Here is a 13,010-nt window from a genome sequence, read left to right on the forward strand (position 1 = left end):
GCGGCGCTTCCCTAGGGACGAAGGGAGTGGGGAGGGGAGTAGACTAGGGAGATAGTGAGGGGAGGTTGATAAACTTTAGGAGGAGGTGTGGGGCTTTCCTCAGAACCCCAAGGCAGCCCCAGCCTCCCTCTGCCGGGCTCCGAGCCGAGCAGAACCAGGGGTGAAAGAGTGGGGTCACCGCCCCCTCCCCCTCTTCCTCCCCTCTCCGCCTCCCGCGCGGAGCAGAGCCCCAGTGAGCCGCCGAGAGTCGGAGAACCCTGACTCCTGCCCAATCAGCAAGGAGGGGCGGAGCAGCCAGGCAGGGGCGGGGCCGAAGGGAAGAGCTGTCGGGAGGGGGGCTCGAGGGGCGGGGAGCCGCGGGCTTGGCCAGCCCAGGCGGGCTAGGCTGCCGCGGAGGCAGTGGCGGCCGACATGGGCGATGGGGGCGCGGAGCGCGACCGCGGCCCTGCACGCCGGGCGGAGTCTGGCAGCGGCAGTGGGCGCAACGGGGACCTCAGCGGAGCTGTGGAGTTGCAAGCTGACGCGGGTGGCGGAAGCCCAAAAGAGGTTGCCGGGACCTCGGCCTCCAGCCCTGCGGGCTCCAAAGAGAGCGGCGCAGACAGTGATGGGCAGTCCGGGCCCGGCGAGGGGGACCACTGCCGCCGCATCCTGGTACGAGGTAAGGGGACAGCCCAGGGCTCTGGTCCACAGGGCTTCTACCCCATCCCTATTCGGGCCTCCTACCTTCCTGACGCCTCCACCTTCCAGTTCACATACTCATTCATTCATCATCCGGCCTTTCTTCAGCAAATATTATTTTGAGCGTCTATTGTGTGCTGGACACTGAGCTGAGTGCAAGGGACAAAGCAGCGAATGGAAGAAGTCCCCGTTTCTCCGCCTTACCGTTCTCATCTTCTTGGGCCCGTTCCTTCTCTCTAGGCCCATCTCGGTTGGTTACTGTAGTGGAGACAGATATGGGTCTGGGGAGCAGGATGCTGAGAGCCAGGTCTCTGCCCCGTGTCCCTCAGGGCAGGTATGGAGAAAAGCATCACATGCGCTCCGCGGGGACAGGACGTGGGGGAATCAGAGTGGACAACCGCGTGAGGAAAAGGCCCAGGCTCCGCTCGGCTGCCGGGGCACTTCCTCTCCTCCTGCCCAGCCTTGTTTCCCATCCCAGGCAATAGGGATCCTCAGGAGTTGCTCCCGGGAGAGGATACCGCTCTCAGGGGGTGGCGCGCGCCGTGCTTGCCAGCCTGTGCTTTGCTGTTCCGGTTCCCACTTCCTCGCGGCGCCTGGGCCCAGCTGGCTCTCGGCGCCGCCTTCCCCCGGCCTGGCCTTTTGCGTCCTTCCCTCTCTCCCTAGCCCCCCGCTCTCCCGTCTTCTTTCCGGGCCATTTCTCAGCGCGGCACTCGCCTTCCCAGCACTCTTCCTGCAAGCGCCCGGGGAGGCCGAGACTCCCAGGCCCCCAACACCAGTCTCTTACGAAGCTGAGGGGTCTGCTTTCACTTGATCTGGGCCTCGCCAATCGAGAAGGGAGGAGAAAGGAGTCTCTGGGAGCTCACCCCGAGCCGGTCCCCAGGCCCCGGCCAGAGGCTGCAGTCTGCTGCCCTCGGCCATCCTGGAGCCCGCTTTCGCGAGTAACCGCTTGCCTGAGCTCCGTCTTCGGGTCGCTAGCTCGGCTTCCTCTCGCTGCCACTTTCCATCCTCTTCTTCCTGAGCGCTTATCCTGGAAGCCACCGGGCTTCTGGAGGCGACTGACCAGAGCCTATTTCCACCTCCTCCTGAGTTTATCAAATCTGAGCTGTAGTCGGTGGCCTCCAGAGGCCCGTTGGCTTCCAGGACTAGGGTAGAGCAGGAAGGCAGCCTCACATGAAGGTGAGGGACAACTGTCTCCAGCTCAGTTGCAGGGATCTTGGTTTTGGAAACACTCCTGTAGCCTGGTGTGGTCACCAGGATATTGGGTGACACTGCTGCTCTGGGGTCAGGCTTGAGTCAAGGCAATACACCATCAGGTATTCCAGCAGGTGTGTGGACCTGTTGGGCACCTGGGATTAAATTAGATTCCATTCTGTAGGTTGTGGGATATTCCCAAGTGCAAGGTGTGAACAGTTTGGTTTCATTAAGAAAATCTGTAGGGCCTCCAGAGAGGGAGAACTATGTCCTTCCAGACCCACATACACTACCAGGGTAAGACCCCATCACATCACATCTCATCTATGGGTGAATATTTCCCTTTGCCCAGACAATCCTGAATTTTGAGTTCACCTACCATCCTCTCTGTTCTATTAACAGTGTGTGTTGAACAAATAAATTTTCTGTACACATGTCAATGAAATAGCTGCCAGTTGTAGACTTTTAGAAGGTGGGAGTCATAAGAGACCCTCCCTCCACCCTGTTGGGTGGGACCTCCCAACCCAGACAGAAATGGAATCTCCCTATATGCAGGGCAGCTTGTGTGTATCTTCAGGGGTGTACTTTTATAAATGTATCTACACACAGCAATACCATTACATTTATAAAAATACAGTGAAAATATTAAATATAAAACACAGAGGATGTATTTATGCACCTAACCAAAATAAAAGGCAAATCAAGTCTTCATAAATCCCTTTTGCCCTTCCCCATTTTATGATGTGGAGGTGATTACAGACCTGAAATGACCAGGATGTCATTTACCACTAATCCCTCCTAGTCGGGGTCACCTGTGCTAGTCATGGCTCAGGGTGGGGCTTTAATAAGTGAAACAGCCCTGGCTCTGGCAAAGGGAAGTCCACAGTGCCTTGGCCACAGAGTGACTGTCCCTCCCATAGACCCTAAGTTGGCCTCTGACGATACATTCTCCCAAAGTAACTCAGAAGGAGGGCTGGGGATGTAACATAGTGGCAGAGCGATTGTCTAGCATGCTGGAGGACATGGGTTCAATCCCCATACCAAAAAAAAAAAAAAAAAAAAAATCCAGAAGAAGGAAGATGTTTGCTTTTTCAGCCCTGGTTAATATTGAAGCAGGGCCCCACTCTCTCTGAGTCCTTTCTGCTTCCTTTTCATTCTGCACTCCCCTTCTTGAGGGCCCACCCCAGGGCAGCAGATCTGTTGAAGGAGTCCTTTAGCACTGGGCAGTAGGAAGACAGCTTGGGTAGAAGAATTATGCAAAGTTCATTTAGAATACTGGCCTTACAACCCTTTGAATCTGAACCAGTTCCTTTGTCTTTGTGCCTATTTCCTCATCTGTACAAAGGGACCCATAGCCCTTACCTTGAAAGGGCTTGCTGTGGATCAGAGTTGCTCCCAGTTAAACTGCAAACACCCAGCAGGACCTCCATAAATACTTGTTGAAGGAAGAAGGTGGAAGTAACTCCAGGTGACCTGCAAGCCATTTCTAGTGGGTGGGGCAATGGACCTATGTGTAGGAGGCCTCTTCCAACTCACCAGTCCACCAACCCTCCCCCCACGGAATCTCTCTCTGGCTCTGGGCCCAGGGACTGGGTTGTGTTGGAAAGTGAGCAACCCAGGGGTCAAGAATTGGCTGGTGGTAAAGAAGAATCAGTTCCACCTTGCAGACCACACAGGGCGGTCCTTCCCAGTTCCGTGGCAGACGCTGCTTGACCAAGACTCCGGCCTCTGATTGCCTCCATGAATATAGGAAGGCCGACTGTTTCTTCCTACCCTGCCTCAAAATGGAGGCTCCTTCTCCCTACATAAACGCAGGAGCGTGGCCACCAAAACCACAGGCACCTCACATTCTCCACCTCAGACACAGCGAAGCTTCCATCCGGACCGGCAGCCGCTCCACATCTCACATGCACAGCCTCTTGTCCGGTGAGGGGTGCGGATGGAAGGATCTTTTGTTTTATATTTGGAAAGGGCACAGCAACCGCCGACAGGAGGCACACAGAAGAAACAGGCCTCCCCAATTCGTGGCTCGAACCTCAAAAAAAGTGGCCAGCCGTGCGCTCGCCTTTTCGTTGGAGCGGGGATCCTAGTAGAAGAGGAGGCCCAACTCTAAATCAAAACTCCCCGCAACCGTACAATCACACTCGGACGCGACTACGTGCTTTCCACATTAATCTAGATATGAATTCAACAGCTCATCTCGATAGATCCGGGAATGCTCGTCTATATTTTTATGGACAACTGTGTGGCACTGGCACTTGCTCACCCAAGGCGATCCGCGGGCCTAGACGCCAGTCTGTGGGTCTGGAAACCCCATTCAAGAAGCACCTTCCCCTTCTGGAAGCGAGAGGGCCGGATAATGCAGGACCCCTCGAAGGAGTGACTCATCCACCCATCAGCAAAAAACGGTCTCGCTAGTGAATTGGTCCACGCGCTCGGTGGCTGGGGTGGGGGCATGGGGTTGAAGCCAGGCCTCTGGTTTGAGCTGGGCAATTCCAGCGATGGGGGTGTTGGGAGGAAGGACGATTGACCTTAGTGGGGTCTGGCCCCTAGGAGAATCCTCAAGCAATCCGGAATCGTGTTCCAAAACGTCAAACAATGGCGGGTACCCGGAGGGGCCCTACCTCCCTCAGACGCGTCCAAAAGCGCCACCCAAGGGGCCGTGGCCTAAGAGGTTCTGGCTGGGAGCTGACTTCGGAATCAGATGCCCTCATCAGCAAGAGGGTCTGGGCTCAGCCCCGCTGGGCATTGCTCGATTCTTACTTGAATTTCCGGCGGCCAGTGGGCCTAGAGAGACTCTGCCCCGGGCTGCGCCTAGCCCTGAGGAGCAGGCGTTTGGGCAACAAAGATGGAGGTCAGTGACATTTGGAATGAGCACAGAACTTCCAGTCCTGGCATCTGGGCCTCCGCGGCCCGCAGTACCTTAGTCTCAAATCTGAGTCTTTTGATAGATCCGATAACCCAGGCCAGACGCCAGGCAGGGTTTGAAAGATTTAAACAGCTTATGCAGAGGACCACGCTTAGGAATTTTTATATTTGTTTTTATTTTTATCTTTTAGTTTTAGTGTTTTTGGAGAGTATCAGGTTTCTTTTGCATTTTCTTGGGATCGCTTTGTTTTTCCATTTTATTCGGGCCCTGTCGTTTGATCTTTATTTTCTCCTTTATATGCTCACTGCCCTCTCCCCACCCCCAATCCCCATCTTACCCCACCCCCACACGCAAAAGAAGCAGACCGCAGCCAAATGCGTCTTGTTGGTGGGTCTTTTCTGCCCAGTCTTCATTTTCCTGTAACTGTGCAGAGGGGGTTGGGGAGATGGACGGCTCTTCTCTCGCGCTATTTCTGCCCCTACGTGGTACTCATCTATCTTTATCCCTCCCTCTTCCTTTCTCTCTCTCTCTCTCTCTCTCTCTCTCACACACACACACACACACACACACACACACACACACACACACACACCACAGATCACCCAGGTAGCCCCAGAGGACAAAATCTTCGGAAGCCAGGGTAGGGAGTGAGTGAGTGTCTGGGACAGAGGAGAAAAGAGGTCACAGCGGCGGGCATCCCCTCTTCTGTGTACCTGATTCGAGTCTTCCTCTTCGCACCCGGTCTGGAAGGAGAAAGGACATCTGCTTGTAAAGCAGGCCCAGACGCCATTTCCCCAATTATCCCCTGGCCCCAAGTCTCTCTAGTTGATACATTTAAAAAATTTCTATTTTAACTTTGGGAGGGATGGTGGGGGAGGGGGAACAAATGAATTTTGCCTTCTACTTCCTGTTGCTTAAAATAACGGTTGACCTGACAGTCCTCAGGGAGTCAGTAGTCAGTTCCTTGGCTGCGCATCCGCTGGGTTCGGTTCCCCAGTTTGAGATGCTCTGATAAGAAGACACTGAGGATGAGTGAGCCTGCCCCGGATCTCTCGGGACCCAGGCCACCCCATCTGGAAGGGCGGGTACAGGGGTCTCTGCCTTCCGCTGTCGGGTGTCTAGTGTGGCCTGGTGGCATGGGGCACTGAGGAAAGAGGTGGCAGCGGCAGGCGGGGATCTGGCCTATAAAACTAGCGTGGGCACACCCCATCAAGTTCAGGCTGCGCGCTGGGAGGGAAGGTTGGGAGAGAAGGGCGTTGTAAGGCCCTAGAGGAAGCTTGCAAAGGCCCGGGGACTCCTCGAGTCATTTTTTTCTAGTTGACTTATTCCACAAACATAAATGTTCCCCTACTGTGTGCCAGACTGATTCTGGCTACGGACTCGATGTCGGGGACCTGCGTGGCTCCTGAACGGTTCCCGCAGTCGAGCGAGGAAGAGCCGGGGCGCTGAAGTCAAGAGTGCCGCGAGCCAGGTTCCCTCTATGCCGCGCCGGACCGAGTAGGAGATGGACTGTCTGCCAAAGCCACGCGATAATCGCACGTGTTCTTAGCAGCAGGAGTCATTCAAGTATTTGTCCAATAAATAAAAGGAGACAAAAGCATCAACATCATGTATTTCCCTAGGTGTGAAGCGACCAGCGCCTTTACCCCAGAAGAACTCGTATGTTCTTTTACTTTTTTTTTTTTTACAATATCTTTATATGAAACGGTGATAATGGGTGAACACCTTGTAATTGTCAAAATATAAAGTTGACAATACCTTATATGTGGAATTTTGCTTGAGCAATTCGCAACTTTGGGAACCACTGAAACACAAAACCTGAAAAACCTTCGTCTTCCTCCCCGCGGGGCAAAGTAGTTAGCCGTCCAGGACTGGGAAGGCCACTTAGAGGTCGGGTGGGACTGGAGCGCCTGGGAAGCGCGGGGTCGCCTGCGGCTGGAGCTTAAGTGCCCTTGCTCCGGCAAAAGTAACCACAGAACAGAGAAATAACTGGAAAAACTTGCGTTCTTGCTTCCTCCAACTCACAACACCTGCAGCCCACGTTTGACAAGGCAACGGAAGCTACGGTCTCTCTGTTTTGCTGAAAGCGTTGACCCCTCCGAGGCTCCCCCATCCCAGGCGGCCCATCGTGTCCTCCCGCCGAGCACGCCAGCCAGGGTGTGGCGGAGGACACCCCACGAGGTCCAGCCTTGGTTAGGGCTACGTTTAAAATATAGAAACGTAGATAGAGGATTTAAATTTTAAAAAGTAGTAAGTTCTCACGCTGGCGCGGTGGCGCACGCGGGTCGCCCAGCTACTAGGCAGGCTGAGGCAGGAGGATCGCGAATTAAAGAATTGCCTCGGCCATTTAGCGAGTCCCTGGTCAAAATAAAAATGGGGATGTAGCTCGGTGATAGAGCGCCCTTCAGTCCAACTCCCGGAAGCGGGCGAGGCGTAGGGAACAATACCTACTCCATCCAAAAAGCAAACCAGAGGCGGTAGGAGGCTCCCAGAAATAGCCAGGTGTGTCTTTCCACGCGGGTTTTCCACGCTCATATATACAAGCATAAATAAAAGCAAAATTATATTACATAGGTTATTTTTCAACTTACCTTTTTAAAAATGTATGTTTGTATATGAGCACGGAAAAAACAGTTCATGCTCTCCCTTACTGTAGGGTAAATTTTCCTTTGGTTGGAGAAAGCTGAATTTCCTTAACCTCTGGAAGAACCTTCCAATTGTTTTTCCTCAACAGGAACACTGGGAAATGAATTCCCAAGTCAAGGGGCTTTGTGCCCTTTCTGAATAGAATAAGTTCCTAACTTCATAAAGTTTACAGCACAATCAGAAAAACGTTTTCATTTAACTGTAAAACAGGTAATGAACTGATCAAAACTTTTTAAAGTCCTGGCCCAGTTCCCACATCACTCAAAGGCAGTCAATTTTTATTGCTTTCTAACATGTTCTAGATAATTTTTATGCTTATGTGAGTCAATGTGGCTATTTTTTCCTTCCAATATACCTTGGGTCTTAACTTCTTGTTTGTTTTTTACAGATGCATAGTATTCTCTTTATATGGACTGGATGGACCATAATGTATATGATGTAACTTTGGCCCTATTGGTGGACATTTAGATTTTTTTCTTACCTGTTGATATCATCTATAATGCTGCAATAAATAAACTTATTCCTTGTTTACTTCCACATGTACGTGTATATCTATCAGAGAGTTCCTAAAAGTGAGTTCTTGGGTCAAAAGGTATCTGTATTTATAATTTCGGAAGTATCAAATTGCCCTCCATCAGACTTAGTGGTTTACACTCCTACCAACAAGGCCTGAAAGAGCCCGTTTGTTCCACTCTTGCCTACTCAGTTCACATTACATCTCGATAGATACTTTCAGATGATTCTGTAAAAAACATTTAGTAATTTATACCCCTAATCATATATCTTTTCACCTCCGTCAACCTTACAGGTGATAAATATTAACTCACTGGCATGTTAATTTTACTTCTTTGATAGTTAGTTAAGCTGAACATCTTTTCATGTTTATTAGCCAGTTGTATTTCTTCTGCTATTATCTACTAATTCATTTCCTTAGACCACTTTTAGTTTTCAAATATACTTTCCTTATTGATCTGTAGAAATAATGTATTATGGATAGTATCCCACTGCTTTCAAGATGTGTTGCAAAATTTTTAGTTGTGATTTGTTTCTTAATTTTGTTTATGGTATCTTTTGTTTCCTGAAGTATAAAATATCTTTTTAATTATAAAGCAATTCATAATATGTAATGTTAAAGCAGAAGTTTCCTAATTTCCCTCAAGGAATACACTTTTACTCCCAGGTTTTACCTTCTAAACTTTCCCTAGTATTGAAAAATATAAATATACAAGTTATATATTGCCAAGAAAAAGTATCTTTTTGCAAACTGCTTTTTTCATTTAATACATTTTGTGGAACTTTCTTTTTTATTCTAATTAGTTATCATGACAATAGAACGTGGAACTCTTTCTTTCTAGAATTGCTTCACTCTTTTGAACACTTACACAATATTCCATTATGTAGCTATGATATAATTCATTTAACCAGTCCCCTATTAATGGATATTTAGGTTGGGTCTACTTTTTCACTATTACAAGCAATGTTGTAGTAAACATCTTTGTATCTTAATTTGTGTAAATGATCTTTTAAAATCTCATTTATGAAACAATTTGGAAAATGTAAAAATGTAGAATATTTTACTACCTTAAGAATAATTGTTAACTGTTTTTCGGTTGTGACTGTTGTAATTAAGCTTCTTTTTTTGTTGTTGGGGGCAGTACTGAGCTTTGAACCCAGGGCCCTGAACATGCTAGGCAAGTACTTTACCAAGCTCAGTCCTATAGTTAAGTTTCTTAAGAGTCTTTTAAAAGAGACATGTATTTAAATATTTATAGGTAAAATAATATTATTTCTGTTAAAAATTATGTCAATGCAGAGAAAAGTAGGATTGTTCCTAAGTTTATAATAGTTGAATTTGGGGGATATGTATATCAGAACTTAATACACCGTTCTTTCTAATTTTGTTTGGAATTTGTTATACTAGAATGTTTCAAAAAATAGAGAACAAACAGGGCATGGTGGTGCAGGTCTCAGGTCTGTACCTAGTGACTTCAGAGGATGAAACAGGAGGTTCTCAAGGCTGGGGATATAGCTCAGAGGTCACACATCCCTGAGTTCAACCCCTAGTACTGGCAAAAAACAAGGGATCATTTCATGTATACATGTCACGATTATAATTACTAGATAAGTTCCTGGAAGTAAACTTTGAATATCCAAGCGTACACACTTAATGTTATAATAGGCAGTTCCAAAATTACCCAAAAATGTAGATTTACATTTCCAGCAACTGAATAGAAATATGCTATTTCTTCACATCCTTCAAACCTGGGATATACGCAGACATTCAGAGGAAAATTTTACCAATTAAAAAAAAAAAAAAACTTATTATGGACTAAAATGTACCAAGCCCCAGTACTGCAAACAAAACAAAACAAAACAAAACAGAAAAGTTATTATTGGTGGTATTTTAAATTGCTAGTGAGGCTAACTAAACATATTCTAATATATTTATTCTTTGTTTTAGTTTCTTTTCCTGTGAATTAGTTACTCATGTATCTTTTACTTATTTTTTTTTTTACTATTGAAAATGCTATTTATATAATAAGGAAATGAACTCTTTCTCTGTGACATGTATTGCAAATATTCCCCAGGTCTTTTTCCTTTTTAAAAAATTTTGGTTTTGAATTTTTTGTTTCTAAATTGAAATTTAAACTGTAATCACATCTAATGGTTGTTTCCCTTTGGGCTTCTAGATTTTAGTTCCTGACTGGAAAGTTCTTCTCTCTCCAAAGTTAAAAATACTGTACACACACACACACACACATACACACACACACACACAAATGACACAGTATTTGCATAGCACATTCTACTTTTTATCTATTATTATTATTATTATTATTATTATTTTAGTGCTGGGAATCAAACCCAGGGCCATGCACATGCTAGGCAAGCCTCTGAGCTATATAACAAGAGCTACCCTCTCAGCAGCCCCCTCCCCACAACATAAAAATTGTATAGTGATCACATTATATGTGTGGATAGGTCAAGAAAGATGTTGTCTCACTTAAAAGTCAACACATTTAACCTCCGGGGGACTACCTGGTGCTAGGTAGAAATTCAAGTCAAGGAGGGCTTTATGGGAGTCCATCTGGAGAGGCCCAAGGAGGGGTTTTACATGGGCATGGAGGTTGGGAGCATAAGGTAAGTATTATCAGTTCAGGGGGTCATCACCTCTTCCAAAGACTTTGGGGACAAAATTCATTCTCTCCTTTCCTCTAAACTCACCCTTCTTCGCAAAAGACCTGAGGGGGCAGCAAAATTCAGGACTCATTTCATTTAGACTCCAGCGTTTTCACCCTCACCGCTGCTGAAGGAGGTCCTGGAATGGAAGCTACCCCTCCTTCCTCTGCTTCCCCCAGACTCCACCCAGGAAAGAAGCAACCCAGGGAAAAGAGCAATTCAGAAGGGGCAAATTCAGGGAAGAGAGTCAATAAGAATGGGCTAGATTTTTCTGCAAAGACAACTCCAGTCTCCGAGACTTAACCAAAACAAGTGCATTTCCACTCACAGGAGAAAGCTGTCCTACTGGGCAGGGGCTCATCTTGGAACTCAGAAGCCAGGATTGACAATGCTCATCCTCCCTCCTGTACCCAGGACCAGCACTGTACCACAGTAGGGCAGAGGGAGGGGGCAATGCACACATGATGCTGATTGGCTTGGGTTATTTGAAGGAGGGACAGTAATACCCCCTAATTTGTTTTATTGTTTTCTCAGAGCTTATCACCATACCTATTTTTTAAAATTATTTTTTATTAAAAATAAATCATTTTAAATTTATTATGTCTCCCTTCCCACCACAAGCTCTAAGGAAACAGAAACTTATCTATTTGCTCATTCCTGTATCCCCAGACCCTAGAATAGTACTTGAAACATAGTAAGTAGTTATTAAATGTATGTTGAATATATGGTTGTCTTTATTTATGTAGATGGGATAATACTACCTATATTATTTTATAAGTGACTTCCTTATACTTAATGTCAGTTTGTAGAATTATTGCCTCATTCTTTTTAATTGCTATATTTTATAGTATGAATGTATCATAATTTGATCAGTCATTTCCCTTGTGGGAAATATTGAGGATGCTTTCAAATTTTTAATATTTTGACCAATGCTACAATAAACATCATTGTCGTGTATATCTTGGAGCACATTAGTGGATGTTGGTCTAGGACAAATGCCTACTAAAATATAATCACTGGAACAAAAGCTATGTGCATCTTTCATACTGATAAATGTAATCTTAAAAGGTTGTAACAATTTATGGTCCTACCAGCTGGGTATAGGAGCATGAATTTTCCTACAGTGCACCATTGCTTTATTAATCACTTTTATTTTTTTAACCATGGATTGAACCCAGGGGCACTTAACCACTAATCCACTTCCCCAGTTCCTTTTTTGTTTGTTTGTTTGTTTGTTTGTTTGGTGCTGGGGATGGAACCCAGGGCCTTGTGCTTACAAGGCAAGCACTCTACTGACAGCTATCTCCCCAGCCCCTCTTTTTTCTTTTTTTAAAGACAGGGTCTCGCTAAGTTGCTTAGGGACTCACTAAATTACTGAGGCTGGCCTTGAACTTGCAATCTTCCTGCCTCAGCCTCCCCAGTCACTGTGCCACTGTGACTGGCTATTAATCACTTCTTAATGATTTTTTCCATCTCATGGGAGATAAATGGCTTTCCATGGCTGCTTGAACTTGCATTATGCTGATATGAAGTTATGCCCATCTTTTCATGTTTATTGGCCACTTGGATGTCTTTTTCTGTGAATGATCCAGATAAATTTTTGAGCATTTTTTCTACTAAGCTATTTCCCTTTAAAGAAAAAAAAAAAATCACTATGGGAACCAGGCACAGTTGTACGTACCTGTAATCCTGGCAACTCGGGAGGCTGAGGCAGGAGGGTTGAAAATTCAAGGCCAGCTTCAGCAATTTAGGGACACCCCCAACAATTTAGGAAAGCTCTGTCTCAAAATAAAACATGAAAAGGGCTGGGGATGTAGCTCAATGGTAAAGTGCCCCTGGGTTCAATCCCCAGTACAAAAAAAAAAAATCATTTCTTAAACTGGGGGGAAAAAAAATCATTTCTTAAACTGGGGATATAAGTTGGTGGGAGAGTTTGCCTAGCATGTGTGAGGCTCACAGGAGAGGAGAGACACAGACAGAAAGAGTAAGAGAGAGAGAGAGAGAGAAAGAGAATTATAAGGGAAAATTGTTTATGTGTGATTGTATTGCATTTTGTATATTCTGGCTATTATTTGTGTGCCTCCTTCAAAAGTTTTTCTTCAAGCAGGGCATGGTAGTGCATGCCTGTAATCTCAGCTACTAGAGAGACTGAGGCAAGAGGATTGAAAGTTTCAGACCAACCTGGGCAACTTAATGAGACCCTGTCTCAAAATTAAAAAATAAAAAGGACTGGATATGTAGCTCAGTGACCGAGTGCTTGCCTAGTATGCAAAAGCCCCTGGGCTCAATCCTCAGTACTGCTTCCCCTTTTATAATAGTTTGTTAAAAAAAAAAAAAAAGTATTTTCTTCAAACTTTTTTTTTTTTTAATTTTACCTTGGTTTGGGTGCTTCTCTCATACCAAATTTTAGTTTTAACACAGTCAGATGCATCCTTTGTGTTTTCTT

General features: G+C 46.3%; 1 protein-coding gene across 1 annotated transcript in view; it reads left to right on the forward strand.

Moving 5' to 3' along the window:
* The first annotated feature begins 362 nt into the window (after window positions 1-362).
* Window positions 363-13,010, forward strand: part of VAX2 (ventral anterior homeobox 2) — a 28,039-nt gene continuing 15,391 nt past the window's right edge. The window contains exon 1 of the mRNA XM_079110027.1: window positions 363-658. Within this exon, the coding sequence (XP_078966153.1) occupies window positions 412-658 (247 nt within the window). The 5' untranslated portion in view covers window positions 363-411. The remainder of the gene's footprint in view (window positions 659-13,010) is intronic.

Source organism: Sciurus vulgaris, assembly GCF_902686455.1.
Source record: "Sciurus vulgaris genome assembly, chromosome: 14".
Lineage (NCBI taxonomy): Eukaryota > Metazoa > Chordata > Mammalia > Rodentia > Sciuridae > Sciurus > Sciurus vulgaris.